The sequence below is a fragment of the Uranotaenia lowii genome, chromosome 2 (genome assembly GCF_029784155.1).
Source record: "Uranotaenia lowii strain MFRU-FL chromosome 2, ASM2978415v1, whole genome shotgun sequence".
In the NCBI taxonomy this organism is placed as follows: Eukaryota; Metazoa; Arthropoda; class Insecta; order Diptera; family Culicidae; genus Uranotaenia; species Uranotaenia lowii.
Window position 1 is genome coordinate 65,577,710 of NC_073692.1, and position 20,290 is coordinate 65,597,999.

Consider the following 20,290-nt stretch of genomic DNA (forward strand, 5'->3'; position numbering starts at 1 on the left):
ATTTCTAATTCTATTTTTTCTCTATTATATATTTCGATCAAATTGAGCTTCGCTTTTATTTTCATGAAATATGAGCGAAGGCGGGGGGTCGGACCCGCCAGAGGTGGATGGTGAGCAAATCATCTATGAGGATGAGGAGCATCTGGAGGATTCAGCTGTAGCTGGTTCTTCGAATGCTCATCCTTCTCCGCCAGTTGACATTGCTACTCCATCTGCAGCTGCGGGAAAAACAACCCGACTCCGAGTTTATCCTGATAATTCATCCTCTTCTGGGCCGGGGGTGGTTTTCATCCGGCCCAAAACTAACGGAAAACCATTAAATTTAGTGCAGATCACGAAAGATCTGGCTAGGTGGCCCTCCGTTACCAGTGTTTCCAAAGTACGTCCGAACAAATTGCGCGTTGTTGTGGCCGACCGGAAGGCCGCAAACGGAATTCTTGCCAGTAATTTTTTTAATTTAGAGTATCAGCTCTATATTCCATCTCGAGACGTAGAGATCGAGGGTGTGATCACCGAATCGAGTTTGGAGGCTGAATACGTTAAGTCTCACGGCGTAGGTAAGTTCAAGAGCCTTGATTCGACTTCGGTCGGAATCTTGGATTGTCGCCAACTCATGACTGCCTCCGTCGTTGATGGCGTTACCAAGTATTCGCCTTCAGCCTCGATTCGCGTTACATTTGCAGGAACAGCCCTCCCTCATTACGTCTTGATTGACGGAATTTTAAGGCTTCCAGTACGCCTTTATGTGCCTCGCCCAATGCAATGCAAGAATTGCATCAAGTTGGGGCATACTGCTTCGCATTGCTGCAACAAGAAGCGATGCTTGCATTGTGGGGAGAATCATGGGGAAGGAGCATGCTCAGCAGTTGAGCAAAAATGCGTCTATTGCGGGGGCTCACCCCATGATATCTCCTCCTGCGAGGCATTTCAGGCAAGCTGGGATAAACAGAGGCGCTCTTTAAAAGAACGCTCCAAGCGTTCTTATGCCGCCATATTAAAGAGCGCCTCTCCACCGGTCCAACCTCAGACCTGTAACATTTTTTCTGTGCTGTCAGTTGACAATGAAGACACAGATACGGCTGATGAAGTTCAGCCAGTCTTCGTTGCAGGAGGCTCTCGGAAGCGAACAAAGGCGCCTTCTCCGAAAATACCAGCTAAAATAGCTACGGTTGTCTCTTCAAATAGAAACGAGAAAAAGTCGACTGCTGCTGAAAAGGAAAAACAAGTTCCTCCAGGTTTCCGCGGAAATGCACCACTGCAGAATAAACCAACAGCTGCGGGAGCTTCGCAAACCCAAACCCCAAACGTGATGCCAGAATCAACGACTCAGTCTGGGCTCTTTAAGTTGACTGACATTTTGAACGGATTTTTTTCGTGTTTGAATGTATCAGAACCCGTGAAAGACATTGTATTTGCAATGCTTCCTGTATTAAAGACATTTTTAAAGCAATTGATGCAAACTTGGCCCCTCCTTTCAGTGTTTGTATCTCTCGATGGCTAATTTACGCCGAGAGGTCGGAGATATCACTGTACTACAGTGGAATTGTCGTAGTATTATTCCAAAATTGGATTCATTGAATTATTTACTTCATAAAACAAACTGTGATATCTTTGCATTGTCCGAAACTTGGCTATCTTCTCAATCTAACATCTCATTCCACAATTTTAATATTATCCGTCTGGATCGTGACGATTCTTATGGAGGGGTGCTTTTGGGGATCAATAAGTGCCACTCTTTTTATAGAATTCACCTTCCTTTATCAGGCGGAATTGAAGCTGTTGCATGTCATACAACAATAAGAGGTAAGGACTTATGTGTTGTCAGTTTGTACTGGCCTCAGAGAGTTACAGTGGATCGAAATCACCTAGAGGACCTGTGCTCAGTGCTCCCTGAGCCAAGGTTGATCCTGGGTGACTTCAATTCACATGGAACTGTCTGGGGAGAACAAATTGACGATAGTCGTTCTACTCTTATCTATGACATTTGCGACAGTTTCAATTTAACAGTATTGAACACGGGTGAAAAAACACGGGTACCTAAACCTCCTGCAAGACAAAGTGCAATTGACCTCTCACTCTGCTCAAATTCACTATCATTTGATTGCCAGTGGAAGGTAGTCCATGATCCGAATGGTAGTGATCACTTACCTATCGAAATTACTATCACCAATGGGGTCAGCTCTTCGAACACAATAAATATGACATATGACCTTACAAGACACATCGACTGGAAAAAGTACTCGGACACAATTAAAACCGCCATCGACTCTATGCACGTTTTACCTCCTTTGGAGGAGTACCACTTTCTTTCTTGTCTGATACACGATAGTGCAGTTGACGCTCAAACAAAACCCATCCCAGAATCATCTATTCATCGAAGGCCTCCTAATCCATGGTGGGACCCTCAGTGCTCTAAGCTTTATAAGGACAAATCAACAGCATTTAAAGAATTTCGAAAACATGGAACTCTTGTCCATTTTGAAGCTTACGTTTCCCTTGAAAATCAGTTTAAAAAGTTAACCAAGGGGAAGAAAAAGACGTATTGGAGGAATTTTGTTAGTGGGTTATCGCGTGAAACATCCTTAAGTACTTTGTGGAAAGTGGCACGAAGCATGCGTAATCGATCATCTACAAATGAAAGTGAGGAATATTCACATAGGTGGATATTTAAATTCGCACGGAAAGTCTGTCCAGATTCTACACTGTAGTATCGGAGAAAAGGATCTGATCTGGAACTAAACCGTTATCTCTTGCTGATAGTCCAATTGTCATTAACTACACGCCGCGATGTCTGGTACTTCTGATTGTCCAACAACCAATGTTAGTTTTTCAAGGCATGCTTTTCTACATAAATCCAGCATGAATAGTAAGAAGGGAAATATGGTATAAAATGCCATATCAACCTGAACTACGATACTACATTTACTTTCCTTTTTTTTTTTTTTTTAATTTTCATTCAACTTATTAAATGGATATCACAACCGTTATTTTACCAAAGCATCGCCACTCTTCATGTGTCCGCTGTTTGTGAAGAGTCGATTAAACACGTCGTTTCCGGTTGCTCTCCAGAATACCACTAACTTAACTCTACACTAGCACTATGGTTTACTGCAGTGAAGTATCTCTAATTTTAAGTATGTTTTAGCTTTTACTTTTCTGTTTTTCGTTTTTTCCTGTTTTTAAACATTGCTACAAATCTTATTATTTCACTTTTTTTCATCCGTGTGGATTTTCTAAAGATAATACACATAACACCAACACAACCTTGCCCAATCACTTTGATCACCTCAGGGTCTGATTCTAGTACACACTTGTTCCAACAAAACATCTTCTCCTTATACTTAGAGATGAATTATCTCCTTCTAAAATAATGCTGTTCGGCGTATTCTCTCGTAAAAAATTCGCCATTTTTATTTTATAAATTTCTATCAGTTAACTTCTTATGTCTGTACCGATCAACATTTCACTGAAGAACTGTATCAACGAACCAGTTAACGTTCGTAAATTAGTACAACATGATGACTAATAGTACAGCTCTGAAATCTAACTGCCTGAATTCTCTGTTTTCTTCACGCAGAAAAATAGAAATTAGTTTCAAAGGAAAGTGCCACGAAAACAAAGGATTTTTTCCTTTGATTTTGGGACAAATAAAAATTACTTAGATTCAAAAACATTTTCCTTTGTTTCGAAGAAATGTTTTCCTTTGAATCAAAGAATGTTTCTTGATTCAAAATCTGAAATACTTTGATTCCAAATCTTAAATCCCTTGAACCTATAGCATTTCCGTTTGATGTCATAACATTTTCCTTTATTTCCAAGTTATTTTGATTTTAATTCGAAAACATTTTTTCTTTGTTCTTATTATTTACTTTCGTTTCTACCACAGGTACCACAAATGTTTCATTTCGAAGAATAATAATACATTTTATTTTTCAAATAATTTATTTATTTAAAGTTTTGTTTCCGGAAGTCTATACCTGTAAAGAAGAGGAAAATAGAAAAAATTCAAATTAATAAAACACAAATGAATGACATAAATATGTTCCCTAAAAACATTGAATGAAATGTGAGGAAGGAAGTTAAGCACTAGCAATTTAAAGATTGTAGTTTGACAATATATAATATTGAAGGTACTCACATTTCAACATGCTAACATTGATCTGCAGACGAATTTTTGGCAAACAAGCGGATCATGTAATAAACTGGGCAACTTGGAATTTCGCAGCTTTCAATTCGTTCCTTCTTCAGAACTAGTCTTCGTCGGCTGAATAGTTGACCTAAAACTAATTAAAAAATTTAATAATTCACTCCAGATATATTTAAAGAAAACTCACCAAAAATCCTCCACGGCATTGAGAACTTTCCGCCACAATGTTTTCCAGCGTTGTTGGTTTCGAAGAAAATTTAATCAAAATCAAAGAATTTTTTCATTGATTGTAGCACGAATTTATTGTCTTTTGATTTCAAGTACAGTACATCAATTCAAAATTCATGTACACCAACTCAAAATAATTTTCTTTCCTTTTGATAGAAAAAAAAAATTAAATCAAAAAAATTAGATTTAGATTCCAATAACACTAGAACTTTGATTCAAAAACGTATTTCTTTTGTTTTAATGGCACTAGTTTTCTCTGCGTGTTGAACATCGATATTTTTTTTCAAAATTAGGCTATGATGCAAGATCAGTGCCAGGATCTTACACTTAACACTTTTCTTCTACTGAAGTCATCCTTAATTATGAATATTATCATCACCAAAAATTTATCTTCTTTGGATGTCGTAAATCGTTCTACAATTTTCTTCTCGATAACTGAGGCCTCGTCAGCACAGAATACTGTTTACCATCCTCCTATTTTTTCCGAAAACTATCAAGATATAGGGTAAAGGCCCCTAAGACAACGGCTTAAGGAAGCTTTATTCATTATTTCAATAGAATTGCCTTCCATGTTGGTTTAAAACTGATGTTTAGTAGTTAAACTCTATTTCCATTTCTGTTTTATGAAACTATGTAGGAAATAGATCAATCCATTACGTACTTTTGAGTCAATTTATGATTTATTTTCCTCATTCAAGTTCCTTCATTGTCGTACCAGGTTCCTAATTCCGTCGTACAAGGAGACCGAAATTGTCTCAATTTATTCCACTTTCTTCAGAAACACATTTAAAATTTTGCGGTTGCGGTTCATGCAATTTGCATTAGCTTACATCGAACGGATCAACCGCGCAGGATAACAGCAGAAGTTCTTTCAAGTAACCAGTCGCAATAAGCCAAGAAACTAGGATAGCTTTATTGTAAACAGGTCTACCATTGCTTGGGTAATGCATCTGCAGGCAGCAAAATATTTTACCTTCTATTCAATTCTTCCGAAATTGTCTCAAACTATTCCTCCCTCATGAGGGATAGATTTTAAATTTTGCGGTTGCGGTTCATGCAAATGCTAATATTTACTTCGCTCGGATCCACCGCGCAGGATAACTGCAAAGTTCGAATAAAAACTAAGTCGCAATAAAATGGTCTTACCAAGAAATCTCAAGGTAGCGTTATTGTATCTAGGTACCATTGCTTGGCTAAGGCAATTGCAGGCAGCAAAATATTAGACCTTACAAATTGAATCCACCCTGAAAATGTATTTTCTTCCAACACACTCTCCAATGGACAGGGCTGCCATGATCCAGGATTTGTCTGCAAAATAAGATTTCATCACATTCATAAAGACACTTAACACAAATTACAATGCACAAATTTACACAGAAACTACCCATATTTAAAGAACATCAACATTTTTAACAGAACTATATGTTTTTCTACGTAATGAGACTGAATAGTAAGACATTTGAGGAGAGGCAGAATCACATTTGCGTTTTGTCAACATTTGTATTCTTTTACATGTGGGAACCCTGGCGAAGGATATCGAAACAAAGAAACACCACGTTGATGCGTGTAATGCGCATTAGAATGGTTCAGCTCATCTATTCGAGTTTTTTTTACGAGCGATAAAAGTTTTTGCAAAAATGTTTATGATTCAAATAAAATTAAACTTTTCTTCTTTTTCATTCAAACTGTAATATGACAAAAATTACAAAACATCTTTTGTTGAAAATTCACTGAGAATTTATAAAAAATGAAGCAAACATGAGTCAAGTTTTAAAACTTATATGGTAGGAATCGTCATATAAAAGGGGTTCAATTTTGTTGAATTTTGACGACTTTATGTACAAAAAAATCATATCTACCGATTTTTTTAATTCAAACTTGTATTGAGATCCAAACCAGAGACTCGTGAACTCTTATTTCAAAGTATAAATTATTCATTCATCTAAATTTTCTTGTCTTTTTTACCTTCAACGGAAGTTTTTGGCATCGTTTTTTCATGCATCGCAAAAATTCAATAGAAATCGAGGTTATCGGTCCAGGAATTGATTTTTTTCCTCGAGTAGTTATTGATTCCCATTTAGAGAATTTCTGAAAACTGGAGAAGTTTAAGTTTTAGTTTTCAAGGATCTCTCAGTGACCATTCTGTAGAGCCAAGCGTTTGGTCGTATGTGAGATATTGCAATTTGAATGAAAGAAGTTCAAAAAGTCTAATTTTCATATAGTTGATGTATCTCATGTTTCAAATACTTGAGAAAAGTTAAGTGTCATCAGTGAATAAAACCAAAAATAATCAAATCTCAAAAAATAAAATTTTGAAGAAACAATGTCATTGAAGTTAAACGTTAGAAATGTGTTAAGTTGGAGATATTCTTGCGTGCACTCAAACGTCTGTTAAATATTGCACGGAACTGTTAGTAAATAATTTGTAAAACACCAACCACTTAGCTAAAAAAGCCATCAATTCTTTGTTCATTCAAAACCATGCATTATAAGCAATGCTGAATACAATTAAGTAATTTATTAACATAAATAGACTTTTTTCACTTATCTCCCAGCGCATCAAGTTTCTAGCTTCAAAATAAACAAAATTATTTTATTGTGTTGTGATTACTTAGAAATCAATTATGTTCATTCTCTATGAGTCCGACTGTGATCAGCAAAAAATAGTAAAAATGAACCGGTCTAATTCCAATTCTTGCAAAACGGTTTCCTATTCCTGTCGCAAAATTACGACGAATTTAGGGGGGCCGAGCGATTCGATTTCAATCGAATATTGACAAATTTATATAGTTCAGATTAGTTTGAAATCATTTTTCTAATTTTATTTAAACACTTTTCTGTTGAATTTGATGATTTTGATTGCTATATGCATTGACAGGAAGCGTTAAAACAAAGAAACACGTTGGGGGGATCACTAAGTTCGTCTTTCAATATGGCGGAGTGCGCCAATAATTAATTTCACTTCGCGATTTCAAAATCAAATATCTTAAAAAATAGTTTCAAAAGTGACAAATTTGTGATAGAAAATAAATTCACAGGCGTAAGTTTATCATGTGAAGTAGCCAATTAAAGTGGGAAGTGATTTTTTGGCTCTAAAACATGCATTCATGAATTAAGACGAATCAGAGGGATACGACGGAGGAGGGTACACCTACCCTATTTCCTAATCTTGTCTTCGTACTGATCACTGAAACTTTTCTCTCATAAAGCTCAGTTTCCTTCTTTAATATTCATTCCAAGAAATGCTGTTCAACTCGATTGAAAATAGGACCATTCTAGTTAAACTTAACCTTACAGAAAACGGTTCTCATGAATTCAACCAAAAATTCATCCTCCTTCTTCGCCAAGCTTCTTTTTCCAAACAGTTCAGATGTGTGATACATTCCAAATACTAGTGAGATATCATTCAAATAAAGCGTAGCGTACGCCTTCATATATGAAGAACCCTTTCACAATTTTTTCAAACTTGCGATCTGGAATCTATTCCCCCACACATGTGTTGAAACAATTACGGGTTTCAGATTCATTTGCAAATTTAAAATGCATCTCTGCGAGCTGACTGACATTTTTTTGGCTAAAATAAGTAGGTGTCTCTCACATATTTTTATTTTGTCACTATTGCTATACATATATCAAGGTTTAAAGTCAGTAGCATTCATCATTTGTAACACTCAATGGTACCTCGTGGAACCAAAATTCCCCACGCAATCATTTAACTGTATTTCTCTTACTATAGTGCTCAATTAGTAACCAACCAATCAAAGTAGGTGATCAAAATTTTCATGGTACCTTCTTGCTGTCAGTAACTATACCAACCGACCAATTCAACATAATTTTCCTCCAGGAGACACTTTTACCAATCATTTGGCTCTGCATTTAAGCAATTTAAAACTCATGCACTCAATGAAATGGAATCAGACTTTCATTTAACAGCATTTAAGCTACTGATTCTTATTACTATTACCTGCTCGATCGCAGAATGATACCAGACTTCAATCTCCGCATTTAAGCGACTGGCTCATTTCAACCTGCCCTTCGGCAGAATGGAATCAGACTTCTAACTGCGCATTTAAGCGCCTGATCCATTTCTACTTCTACTGTTGCAGAACGAAACCAGACTTTTCTTTTCGCATTTAAGCAACTGGTTCGTTTTTAGTACATATAATCTTCCAAATCTGTCAGACTTAATCTCACAGAGTCAAAACGCTTTTATCATAACTCACCCAACAAACTAGCCATTTTTCTCCTCGTCGCCAAATGTAGTATCGGAGAAAAGGATCTGATCTGGAACTAAACCGTTATCTCTTGCTGATAGTCCAATTGTCATTAACTACACGCCGCGATGTCTGGTACTTCTGATTGTCCAACAACCAATGTTAGTTTTTCAAGGCATGCTTTTCTACATAAATCCAGCATGAATAGTAAGAAGGGAAATATGGTATAAAATGCCATATCAACCTGAACTACGATACTACATACACCTGTGCAAAAAATAATCCGGAACGTGCCTCCTGATAGGTCTGATAGTGGTCTAGACTCAAGCTTTTCGATGGTCGAATTCTCACTTGCCCTCCTCTCTTGCAACAATTCAGCTCCGGGAATTGATGAAATCAAATTTAACTTGTTGAAAAACCTTCCGGATGCTGCAAAATTTCGCTTGTTAAATTTATTTAACCAATTCTTGGAGCATAACATTGTTCCCCAAGATTGGAGACAAGTGAGAGTCATTGCTATCCAAAAGCCCGGAAAACCAGCGTCTGATCCCAACTCTTACCGTCCAATAGCGATGTTGTCTTGTATACGCAAATTGATGGAGAAAATGATATTGTTTCGTTTGGACAAATGGGTAGAAACAAATGGTCTCCTTTCAGATACTCAATTTGGGTTTCGAAGGGGCAAAGGGACAAACGATTGCCTTGCTTTGCTGTCTTCAGAGATACAAATGGCGTACGCAAAACGTGAGCAAATGGCTTCAGTGTTTCTAGACATAAAGGGAGCTTTTGATGCAGTCTCAATAGAGGTTTTGTCAGACAAGTTGCACTCCCGGGGTCTGCCTCCTCTATTGAACAACATCTTATACAGCTTACTTTGTGAGAAACATTTGAACTTTGCTCACGGAGATTTTGCAGCTAGAAGAACATCTTACATGGGCCTCCCACAGGGTTCATGTTTGAGTTCACTTTTGTACAACTTTTATGTGAGTGACATCGACAGCTGTCTCTCTGAAGGCTGCACTCTAAGACAACTTGCAGATGACGGAGTAGTGTCTGTCACAGGATCTACTGAGTCTCATCTGCACAGGCCTTTACAAGATACTTTAGACAGATTGTCTTCCTGGGCTTTGGGGCTTGGGATTGAGTTTTCCCCTCAGAAAACGGAAATGGTTGTTTTCTCTAAGAAACGTAGACCTGCTCAACCTAAGCTTCAACTCCTAGGCAGAACGATCACTCAATCGAGGAGTTTCAAGTATCTTGGGGTTTGGTTTGATTCCAAGTGTACCTGGAGAGCCCACATTGAGTATCTGAAAGGAAAATGCCAACAAAGAATCAATTTTCTCCGATCAATTACTGGCACCTGGTGGGGAGCCCATCCAGAAGATCTTATCAAATTGTATCGAACAACTATTCTATCCGTTATGGAATATGGTAGCTTCTGTTTCCAGTCAGCTGCCAAAACTCACCTCATCAAACTAGAGCGTATCCAATACCGTTGTCTCCGTATCGCTTTGGGCTGTATGCCCTCAACACACAACATGAGTCTTGAAGTTTTGGCAGGAATACTCCCTTTGAAAGATCGATTCAATTTACTATCACTTCGGTTCCTCATCAGGTGTGAGGTCATGAACCCATTGGTGATTGTAAATTTCGAAAGGTTACTTGAGCAAAATGTTCAAACCAGATTTATGTCTATATACCATATCCTCATGTCAATGCAGGTAAACCCTTCTTCGTATTCTCCAACTCGTGTTTGTAGCCCAGACTACGATCATTCTTCTGTCCAGTTTGATTTGTCTATGCAGCAGGAAATTCGTGGAATCCCGGATCCGCATCGTCCTCTTCTGATTCCAAGAACTTTCGAAGCTAAATATAGACACGTTGATGCTGATAAAATGTACTTTACCGATGGATCACTTATAGAGGAAACAACAGGATTTGGAGTGTTCAACGAAATATCCAGCGCATCTCACAGTCTCCAGTCACCATGCTCTGTATATGTTGCAGAGTTAGCAGCTATTCACTGGGCTTTGAATAGTATCGCCACACGACCTATTGAACACTACTATATTATAACTGATAGTCTCAGCTCTGTTGAAGCAATCCGCTCTATAAAACCAGGAAAATTCACGCCGTACTTCCTCGAAATGATACGAGATATATTGACCACTTTATCAAGACGTTGCTTTTCTATCACCTTTATCTGGGTCCCCTCACATTGCTCAATAGCAGGCAATGAGAGGGCAGATTCCCTTGCAAAAGTGGGTGCGATGGAAGGCAACATTTACCAGCGTGAAATCGTATTCAACGAATTTTACTTCTTGGCTCGAAGAAACTCTCTTGTCAACTGGCAGCGTAGATGGGACGAGGATGAGTTGGGTCGGTGGTTCCACTCGATTATCCCAAAGGTAAGCCTTAAACCCTGGTTTAATAGATTGAACCTGACTCGGGATTTTATTCGTATATTTTCCCGTCTCATGTCCAATCATTATTCCATGAATGCGGTACTCTATCGTTTAAATATTGCTGGCAGCAATTTATGCGGATGTGGTCTAGGTTACCATGACATCGAGCATATTGTTTGGTCGTGTGAGGACCACCTATTCGCCAGAGCGAACTTTATAGATTCCCTTCGGGCCCGAGGAAAACCACCCGACGTTCCAGTGAGGGATGTATTAGGTATGATGGACTTGGACTATATGTTCGAGATATACCTTTTCCTAAAAGCTATCGATCTTCGACTATAATTCTCTTTATTTTCATATTTCCCTTTCTATCTTTCTTTTTCTTCAAAAAAAAAAAAAAAAAGTGAACTAGATCTAAGTACACAATTGTAATCAAACAAAACGAGTTTGGCTCCTTAAAGCCTAAAGGTATGAGCCGTTTCAAATAAATAATTTACAAAAAAAAAAAAAAAATTTGATTTTTTTCTATTTTCCTCTCTTCTTTACAGGTAGACTTCCGGAAACAAAACTTTAAATAAATAAATTATTTGAAAAATAAAATGTATTATTATTCTTCGAAATGAAACATTTGTGGTACCTGTGGTAGAAACGAAAGTAAATAATAAGAACAAAGAAAAAATGTTTTCGAATTAAAATCAAAATAACTTGGAAATAAAGGAAAATGTTATGGCATCAAACGGAAATGCTATAGGTTCAAGAGATTTAAGATTTTGAATCAAAGTATTTCAGATTTTGAATCAAGAAACATTCTTTGATTCAAAGGAAAACATTTCTTCGAAACAGAGGAAAATGTTTTTGAATCTAAGTAATTTTTATTTGTCCCAAAATCAAAGGAAAAAATCCTTTGTTTTCGTGACACTTTCCTTTGAAACTAATTTCTATTTTCTGCGTGTAGAACGCACCTACATGCCTACATTTTACGTAAATTTTTAGCGAGTTCAACGCGGTTTGTTTATAAAAGCCATGAGGAATGTTTTTAGTATCGGAAAGAAATAAGGGTGGTTTTTTACTCCTTTTTTTTGAAATTTTCAATATAATTTTTAAAAAACTTAATTTTGTTGTGAATAAACTTTATTTTTACAATCTTTGCACAATATATCACTAACATTACACTAATTTAGTTTTTAAAAACACTTTTATTTTGGGACATCCAAAATTGCTGCATGCAGCTGTCATGCTCAAATTCAAACCTCAAACCTCAAAAGTTTGAAGCAGGACATGATTTTCTGATCGACTTTAAATTGATGAAAGAAAAAAAAAGTAAAATTCACCAAGAAAACAGGGTGGAAAAAATGACCTCTGCTTCTTGGTAAATTTTATCTTGTTTTTATTTTCAGTGAACACGCGTGCATAAAAGTAGCGATACCTATTTGTCAGTAATAGAAACTCGGCAGGGATGCCATGTTTTGGTTCAGCTCAAAAGTAGTTAGTAGTTTTTTGAACGAAGGGTCATATATAGAGTTGCTTTTTACATTTCTTACACTTGCTGAGCGTGTACAGATGTGACGGGACAAAAACGAACAACAGATCGACACACATGGTCGTTTTTGAGGTTAATAATTATTGTCCCAAAACTGAAAAGGCTTGGTGAAACAACCAGCATAATATCACGAACACTATCAGCGGAAAATAGGACTATAGCAATTATTAATGATTTGCTTTATTTTCCCATAAACATTGAGTTCAATCATTAATGTTTTGATTTGGCTAACTTCCATGAACTTCCATATGAACGATTAACTGAAGATTTAATGAATGATACCTCTTGATTTTCAATCCAGGAAAGTCTAGAAAAAAACAAAAAAATTGAATGGTAACTCTACTTAACGACCCGTTCCCTGTATCGTAAAGTGCGTCCAAACGATTCCATTGCATGAAAAAATGATAAGGCTTATCTTACATTAATAATCCAAAACTATAGATGTAATCTTTTGTGTGTCTCGGGAAGAAGATAATGAGAATAGTCATTGTATAATACTGTTCCATGCGGGCAACTATTTTTGTTTCCATAACGCACATTCTTAAAACTCTTTGAGGTCTGATTTAAATTTAGAATTGCTCGAAACTATAAAATTCAAAACGCCTGGCCACACTTGCTGCTATCAACATTTCAGAACCACCCTGTTTTCTCGGTTTTGTTTACATTTTGCTTTTCGCGATTGCTGTTCTGTGACATAACACGGACGAAAAACATGTTAATCGGATTTAATTCTTAAAATTGATACGTTTTTTCGCATAAGTTCTGTGATTTGTGAATTATAAAATGTACACATTATACAAATCGGTGTCCCAGTTGCCGCTGCATCATGCCGCGATCCGAGTTTCTACGGTAAGTCGGCTGCTTAGCTCCACACGAGTTAGCCAACAGCAGAACTCGCCATCATCAGCGGAGGTGGAAAAAATAGTCATTCCCCGGCGAATCGAGCGGGGACCGACGGACATCCTCAATGCTCTGTCCGCCACGGTGGGATACGATCCGACGGCTGCTCACTTCAAGTATCACGACGATCCGTATCTGATTCCGATGTCGAACATGAGCCGGAAGACGTATGCTATGGCCCAGGAAGCCGGCCGGAAGGCAGCCAAGTGGATCCGGCAGGAGAATACTAAACTGTTCCAGGTGAATATCTATATGTTTCGTGTTTCAAAGTTTTTAGATGAAATTATTATTTAAAGTTCTAACGTTCAGGAAATTTGAACAGACTTTTTTAAAGTAGGTTGTAAATTCTTAGAGGAGGTACTCATCATTTTTTCTATATTTTATCAACTAAAGTATCTTCAATATTCAATATTTTTGTTTTTTTTTTTTTAAATAATTTCGGATAGATTAGTTACTAAAATTGTTTTTTTTTATTTCAATTCTAGCACAAGGAAGCCGATCCACCGATTGAAGCCTATGTCCCCACGATGATTTACACTGAGGAAAGTCAGGTTCAGGCTACCGACTTGAAGCAGCTGATCGAGCACGTTCAAATTCAGGATGCTATTTTAGTCTACAATTTATTGAAGAAAAATAACATCGAGGTAGATCAAGAGCTCAAACAATCTCTGTTGGAATTGCTCTGTTTTTTCAACCACGAGGAAGCGCTCGATGAAGAGTTTATCGAAGAACGTTGGTTCCGGCAAGGATCGAACAACAGAGGAAGGCTACGAAAAACATGGAAAGATTATGAACTCGCCGAGCAAATATTCCACGAAATAGAGCAGAAAAAACCGGAGCATTATGCTGCATTGATTAGAGGGATGGCGAAGTACTGCCAAGTGGAAAAAGCCTGGGCGTTATATCAGGAGACTATTGAAAAAGGGATCAGCTTGGATACAAACACGTTTAATAGTTTGCTCCAGATAGCTTCATTCTTGAAGGAGAGCTATGAAATGCGCTGGGAATTGACGTGTGATGTTTTGAGTGCAATGAAAAGCCAAGGGCTGAAACCAAATGTCGGCACACTGAATGCTATTCTCCAAACGATCACCACTATTGGTGGTTACAATCATCCACGTTCCTATGCATTGAAAACACTTTCAGAATTCAAGAAACTTGGTATAGAACCATCCTTAGCAAGTTGGTACTACGTATTGGCTATCTTCTGCAGAGAACGAGGACCTACTAGCCATGTGCTGCACGACATAATGAATGAAATTGAAAATAAGGAGTTTGAGATAGTTGACCCGAAGGACACTTTCTTCTTTGTAACTGCTATGGATGTTTGCCGGAACCATCTCCAGGATAAGGATCTGGCCAAACGAGTCAACAAACTTTTACATTTCAAAGACAATTATAACCTCATCGGAGATTCCTACAAAGAATCGATCTATTATCGACATTATTTCACCATCCTGTGTAATTCTGAACCATTAGAATCATTCATGGAAACTTACAATCTTCTGGTGCCCAACGTGTATATCCCGGAACCATCGGTGATGGAAGACATTCTTAAATCCATCGATGTGAATTGTGCAACCAACTACATACCGGAAATGTGGTCTCACATGATCCAATTCGATCACACCAATCGAGAAAGTCTTCTCTCACTAGTGCTTCAAATAATGATCACAAATCCTCCGAAAGACAATCCCGACCTAACACAAAAATTCACCACAATCGCTTGGAACATGTTCGTGCGACAAGAGGAAGCGCAACAGATGACAAATAACAGTGCCGCCAAAACCGGACTATCTGGAGTTATACTTGGTGACATCCTGACCATTTGCTGCCGAGGAAAAGATTTCGAAAAAGCTAAGCGTCTGTTCGAAAAGCTTAACACAGAACAGAACTCCATCGTAGGGGACCCCAAACTAGAAAGCCTCCGATCGTTCATACAGTTTTGTATAGACGAGAAACAACCCACCCTAGCCATAGGATGTCTGCAGTTCTGTGCCGAGAATGGGTATCCGGAAAGCAGCGAGCTGGGGCGTACCATCGTGAGCTCGATGACCCTGCATGAATCGCATTTGGCCAAGATCCGGCGATACGTCGGTGTTGAGGCTGTAACGAAAGCCGAAAAACATCAGGAACAGTAAAATGTAGGTACCGATTTTTGTTTTAAAAATGAAGTTGTAAGACCTAGGAATGAAAATGTTTGCTTTCTCGAAAGAAACTTCCATGGTTTTAAAAAATTGTGCCGCGTTCAACAATTGTAAGGTTAGTATCAAGTTTTCGAAATGTAATGGTCATTGTAAAGCTTGTATTTTGCAATCGCATATAAAAAAATTAACGTAAATTTTATTTTTGATGATCCAAACTGTTTATTTAAAACATCTCAGGTGTTTTAAATTTTGATTTGTTAGGAATCAAGATAGGGCACTCAAACTTAATCCTTGATAACAAATTTGAAACTCAAAAAACTTTTCGTCCAAGATTATCAGATAAATGCAATCTTGACCTAAGACCTAAATTCAAGGAGTTCCAAATCAGGAGCCACCTCAATCAAAATTCTAAATCTAAATACAAAATATGAAATCCTTTCCTTGATTATGATTAAACCATAACAGCAAATCATTCTTGAATTCGAAGAAAATCTTAAATTGAACGTTTATATTTAGACAATCTTATGCCAAACTTCACAAGTTTGGAATTTTTTTAAAATTTTCTTTTTTTTTTGTAACCAAAGTGGGAAGAAAAATACAGAATATCTCGTATGTGGTTTTTAACGATATAAAATTAAAGTTCTGAGTTTTTTTTAAATTCATTTAGCATCTGATCTAGAATTCTAAATCTGTTTAAAAATTCGAAATTAGAATTAAAATTATTAATGAAATAACTAAATACTATCTTGAACAAAATCATGATTCGCAAATTTAAATCTAATTCGCTCATCCAAAAAATACTCCGATAGGTGAATAAAAATATCAAATTTTGTTTTGATAATTTGACGACGAAATTGTCGCTTATCTAGTTCTAGTTTATTTATGTTCGACTGTATTTTTGCAAATCTGTATGAGGGTATGAAAATCTATATAAAAATGAATTTCTGTCTGTTCCCTATAGACTCGAAAACTACTGAATCGATTTACGTGAAACTTGGCAGGTGGAAGCTTCTGAGGCTGGGGAAGGTTCCTATATTAGGACCCCTCCCTCTCACGGGAAGGGGAGAGGGGGTCTTTCAAGTAAAGGTAACAAGTCTTCATAACTGTATGGGAGTGTAAAAAGATACGAAAAAGGTTCCTAAAATGGTTAAGGTACCCCTCCCCCTCCTTTCAATGAGGAAAAAAGAATCGGGGAGGAGGGCTCCCATACGATTTTTTTTGCACAATTCGAGAAGTAATCAAACAAATGGAACCAAATTTTACATGGGTAATTATTTGGGTACGAGAAAAGTTTCTATGATTATTTGGGACTCCACCCTTTTCGATTGGGGTGATACACATGGGGAAAGGGGGTCTTCCATACAATATAAAGCGGGCCATAGACTACACAAATGGCCTGTGCAAATTCGATGATTCCACGACGATTGTTTAGCATAAAAGTCGTTTGGCATAAAATCATTTGGCATAATGGCCGTTTGGTATAATGGTCAATAATGTCCATTTGGCATAATGGCCGTTTGGCATAAAAATATAAAAATTTATAAGGAAGGACCATACTGCATTTTAGTTCGAACGCGAAGCGTGAGGAGGCTTCCTCGAAATGTTGATCCATCATTTTAGGACGGCCACGTCTTTCTAGGTTTATTCAAAGCCTTAGGAAGGCCCGTGTTTCTAGGTTTACCCAAAGCTAGGGACAATCCCTTAGCCCGGTCCGCAACGCGAAGCGTTAGGACCATACTTCATTTTAGTTCGAACGCGAAGCGTGAGGAGGCTTTCTCGAAATTTTGATCCATCATTTCAGGATGGCCCCGTCTTGCAAAGTTTATTCAAGCCCTAGGAAGGCCCCGTGTTTCTAGGTTTTCTCAAAGCTTGGGACAATCTCATAGCCCGCAACGCGAAGCGTAAGGACTATACTTCATTTTAGTTCGAGCGCGAAGCGTGAGGAGGCTTCCTCGAAATTTTGATCCATCATTTTATGCCAATTATGCCAAACAGCCATTATGCCAAATGACCATTATGCCAAACGGCGTTATGCCAAACGGCTTTATGCCAAATGACTTTATGCCAATCGGTATACAATCAAAAAAACCATCTCCACCCTGGCAGAGGGTGGTTTGTACAAAATATTTTGATCCCGACCGATTTTACCCAAACCGTTTGGGCGCCCATTCAAACAGTGCCATACACGATGCAAATCGTGTTCACAGCGACAAAATTTCATCGAATTTCATCGCATTTGTACAAATGTTGTGTAGTCTTTGGCCCGCTTAAAGTGTACGAAATCAAATTGCACCACTTTTAAATGGCTGTAACTTTTTACCAGTTGTGTATTTTTTAATGCAATTTTGGGTGGAATTAGTTCAATGTGTATTTTTTTTACGTTGTGTAAGTTTCACTAGCGCTGTGCGGTCGTTCCGAAGCTGGAGTCGGAAGAACAGCAGCGGCGCAAAAAAAAAATTTGCGCACGTACCTCGAAAATCCGGATCTTTCTCATCGTGCCATCAGCAAGAAGCTGAGAATGGTACATTCTACGGTGTCTCGTGTTTTAAATCGGTACCACGAACGTTTGACCATCGATCGGAAAGAAAAAAGTGGGAAAAATGGACCTCTGTTAAGGATCACAAGCGGGTAGTTCAAGGTTTCAAGAGAAATTCCATAAGCTCAGTTCGAGATGTGGCGAAGAAACTGGATCTAACCAAAACTTTCGTGCAAAATGCGAAAAAACGTGAAGGACTACACACGTACAAAATCCAAAAGGCGCCTAAGACAGAAAACGGTAGGAAAAACACGTGCACGGAAGCTCTACACCCAGATGTTGACGAAACCACATTGCCTCGTTATGGATGATGAGACGTACGTAAAAGCAGACTACCGGCAGTTTCCAGGGCTTCAGTTTTTCACCGCTCTTCATAAGTTCGATGTCTCTGAGGACGTTAGAAAGCAGAAGATGTCAAAGTTTGCCAAAAAATACACGATTTGGCAAGCAATTTGCTCGTGTGGAAAGCGGAGCACCCCATTCGTAACAACTGGAACGGTCAATGGGCAGCATATGTACCTAAAGGAATGTCTCCAGAAGCGTCTGCTTCCTCTTCTGAAGTCACACGATGGTCCTACGATTTTCTGGCCGGATTTAGCCTCGTGCCATTACTCGAAAGAGGTTTTGGAGTGGTACAAGGCTAAGGAGGTCAATTTCGTGCCGAAGCATCTCAACCACTCGAACGCAGCGGAACTGCAGCCAATTGAAAAGTATTGGGCCATCATAAAGCAGTCACTTCGGAAGCATCCTAAGGAAATGAAATCGGAAGAAAAAATTGAGAAAACATGGATTGCCACGCAAAAAAAAGATTGGTCCAAATGTTGTACAAGATCTTATGAGTAGTGTAAAGAAGGTTCGTGCATTTGGATATGGAATTGAAATTGTTTGTTTTGATAAATTGAAAATATCATAAAAAAATTTAACCTAAGTTCACAGGGGAGAATAAAAGAGTATGAGAAATGTTTCTACGGTTATTTAAAGAAAACCTTTTCACCTTCCAAAAAAAAGGAGCTCCGCACAATGTTTTGTATAACTTAAAAACAAAACTATTCGAGTGAGAAAAAAAGGTTTCTATTTTTTTAAAGGGGAGATTCCATACAGTATAGAGTCGGGAATGGGGAAGGTCTAATCGCATAGTTTTTTAAACTTTTCACGCGACTGAAACCATATTTTACAAGAATAAAGAGAGGCTTTTCTTTCAGTGGAGAAACGGGAAGGAAGTTCTCATTTATAATGAAATTATTTTCCCCAAAATATTTCTAGAAGGTCAGCTAGTCTGTATGAAAATCTGTATCTGTTTTGGAGTTGTAAAATCTATATAATACTGATAAGGGATGAATCATCCTAAAGGAATAAAATCCTAGAAAAAAAAAGTATAATACCGAAAAATCTGTATATAAGACACCGCTGGTCGGTATGTTAAGTGTTAATGCCAAACAGTGCTATCTGGTGAGTATCTATTCGATATCGATACTAAGAATAAGATTTTCTTTTCTGGAATATTTTTCAGCTTAATTCGATGGGGTTTGTTTAAGATGCAAATCAACGGATCACATATTGATCCTAATAAGGCCGGAACAGCAAACTTTCATAGAATCGCACAACATTTACAAAATCGAGTTCGGCCGGAACAAATTTGAAATCCTTATCTTGTCACTTGGAGTTGACGCATCATGAACATTTAAATGTTCAATAAATTGAAACAAGTTGGACAAAAATTTGCATGCAATATATTTGTTTACAAGAATTTTAATTTTTTTTTTTTCAAATGTCATAAACTTTATTTAGTTTTCGGAATTTTTTTTCTTATCGAAGGGAAGGGGGTGACTTAATTTGAATTTGATATTTGTTCCGGCCTTATTTTAGATCTAAAACTTGAAAAATCTCATATTTAAAAGGTGTCACAATTCCCTTCTTCAAGAGTTTGTTCTTCGATCTTTCAACTTTAAATTTTTGAAGAATAATTCTTGGCCAGTATTCGGCTCACCAAATAAATGAACTAAGATTTATTTTTAAATTTATTTAATAACATTATTGGCAAATTTTTCAAATGATTTTGGATAACTTATAGAATAGCTAAAAGTAATGTTGAAAAAGCTACACAATCATAAAAAATTTATGGTTTCAGTAAAACATCCGTGCATCTTTCACTGTAGATTTCTTGATCTGTGGC

At 37.5% G+C, this 20,290-nt stretch overlaps 1 protein-coding gene across 1 annotated transcript; it reads left to right on the forward strand.

Annotated features, from left to right (window-relative positions):
• The first annotated feature begins 13,221 nt into the window (after positions 1-13,221).
• Positions 13,222-15,628, forward strand: LOC129745611 (protein PTCD3 homolog, mitochondrial). The gene is made up of 2 exons (XM_055738792.1): positions 13,222-13,674; positions 13,920-15,628. Exons 1-2 carry the CDS (start codon positions 13,318-13,320, stop codon positions 15,573-15,575), a joined length of 2,013 nt encoding a protein of 670 aa, XP_055594767.1. The 5' UTR covers positions 13,222-13,317; the 3' UTR covers positions 15,576-15,628.
• Positions 15,629-20,290: the final 4,662 nt, after the last annotated feature.

Coding starts and splice junctions, on each gene's coding strand:
- LOC129745611 (XM_055738792.1), top strand. CDS start 13,318: ATGTACACATTATACAAATCGGTGTCCCAGTTGCCGCTGCATCATGCC. Junction 13,675..13,919: donor AGAATACTAAACTGTTCCAG/GTGAATATCTAT, acceptor TTTCAATTCTAG/CACAAGGAAGCCGATCCACC.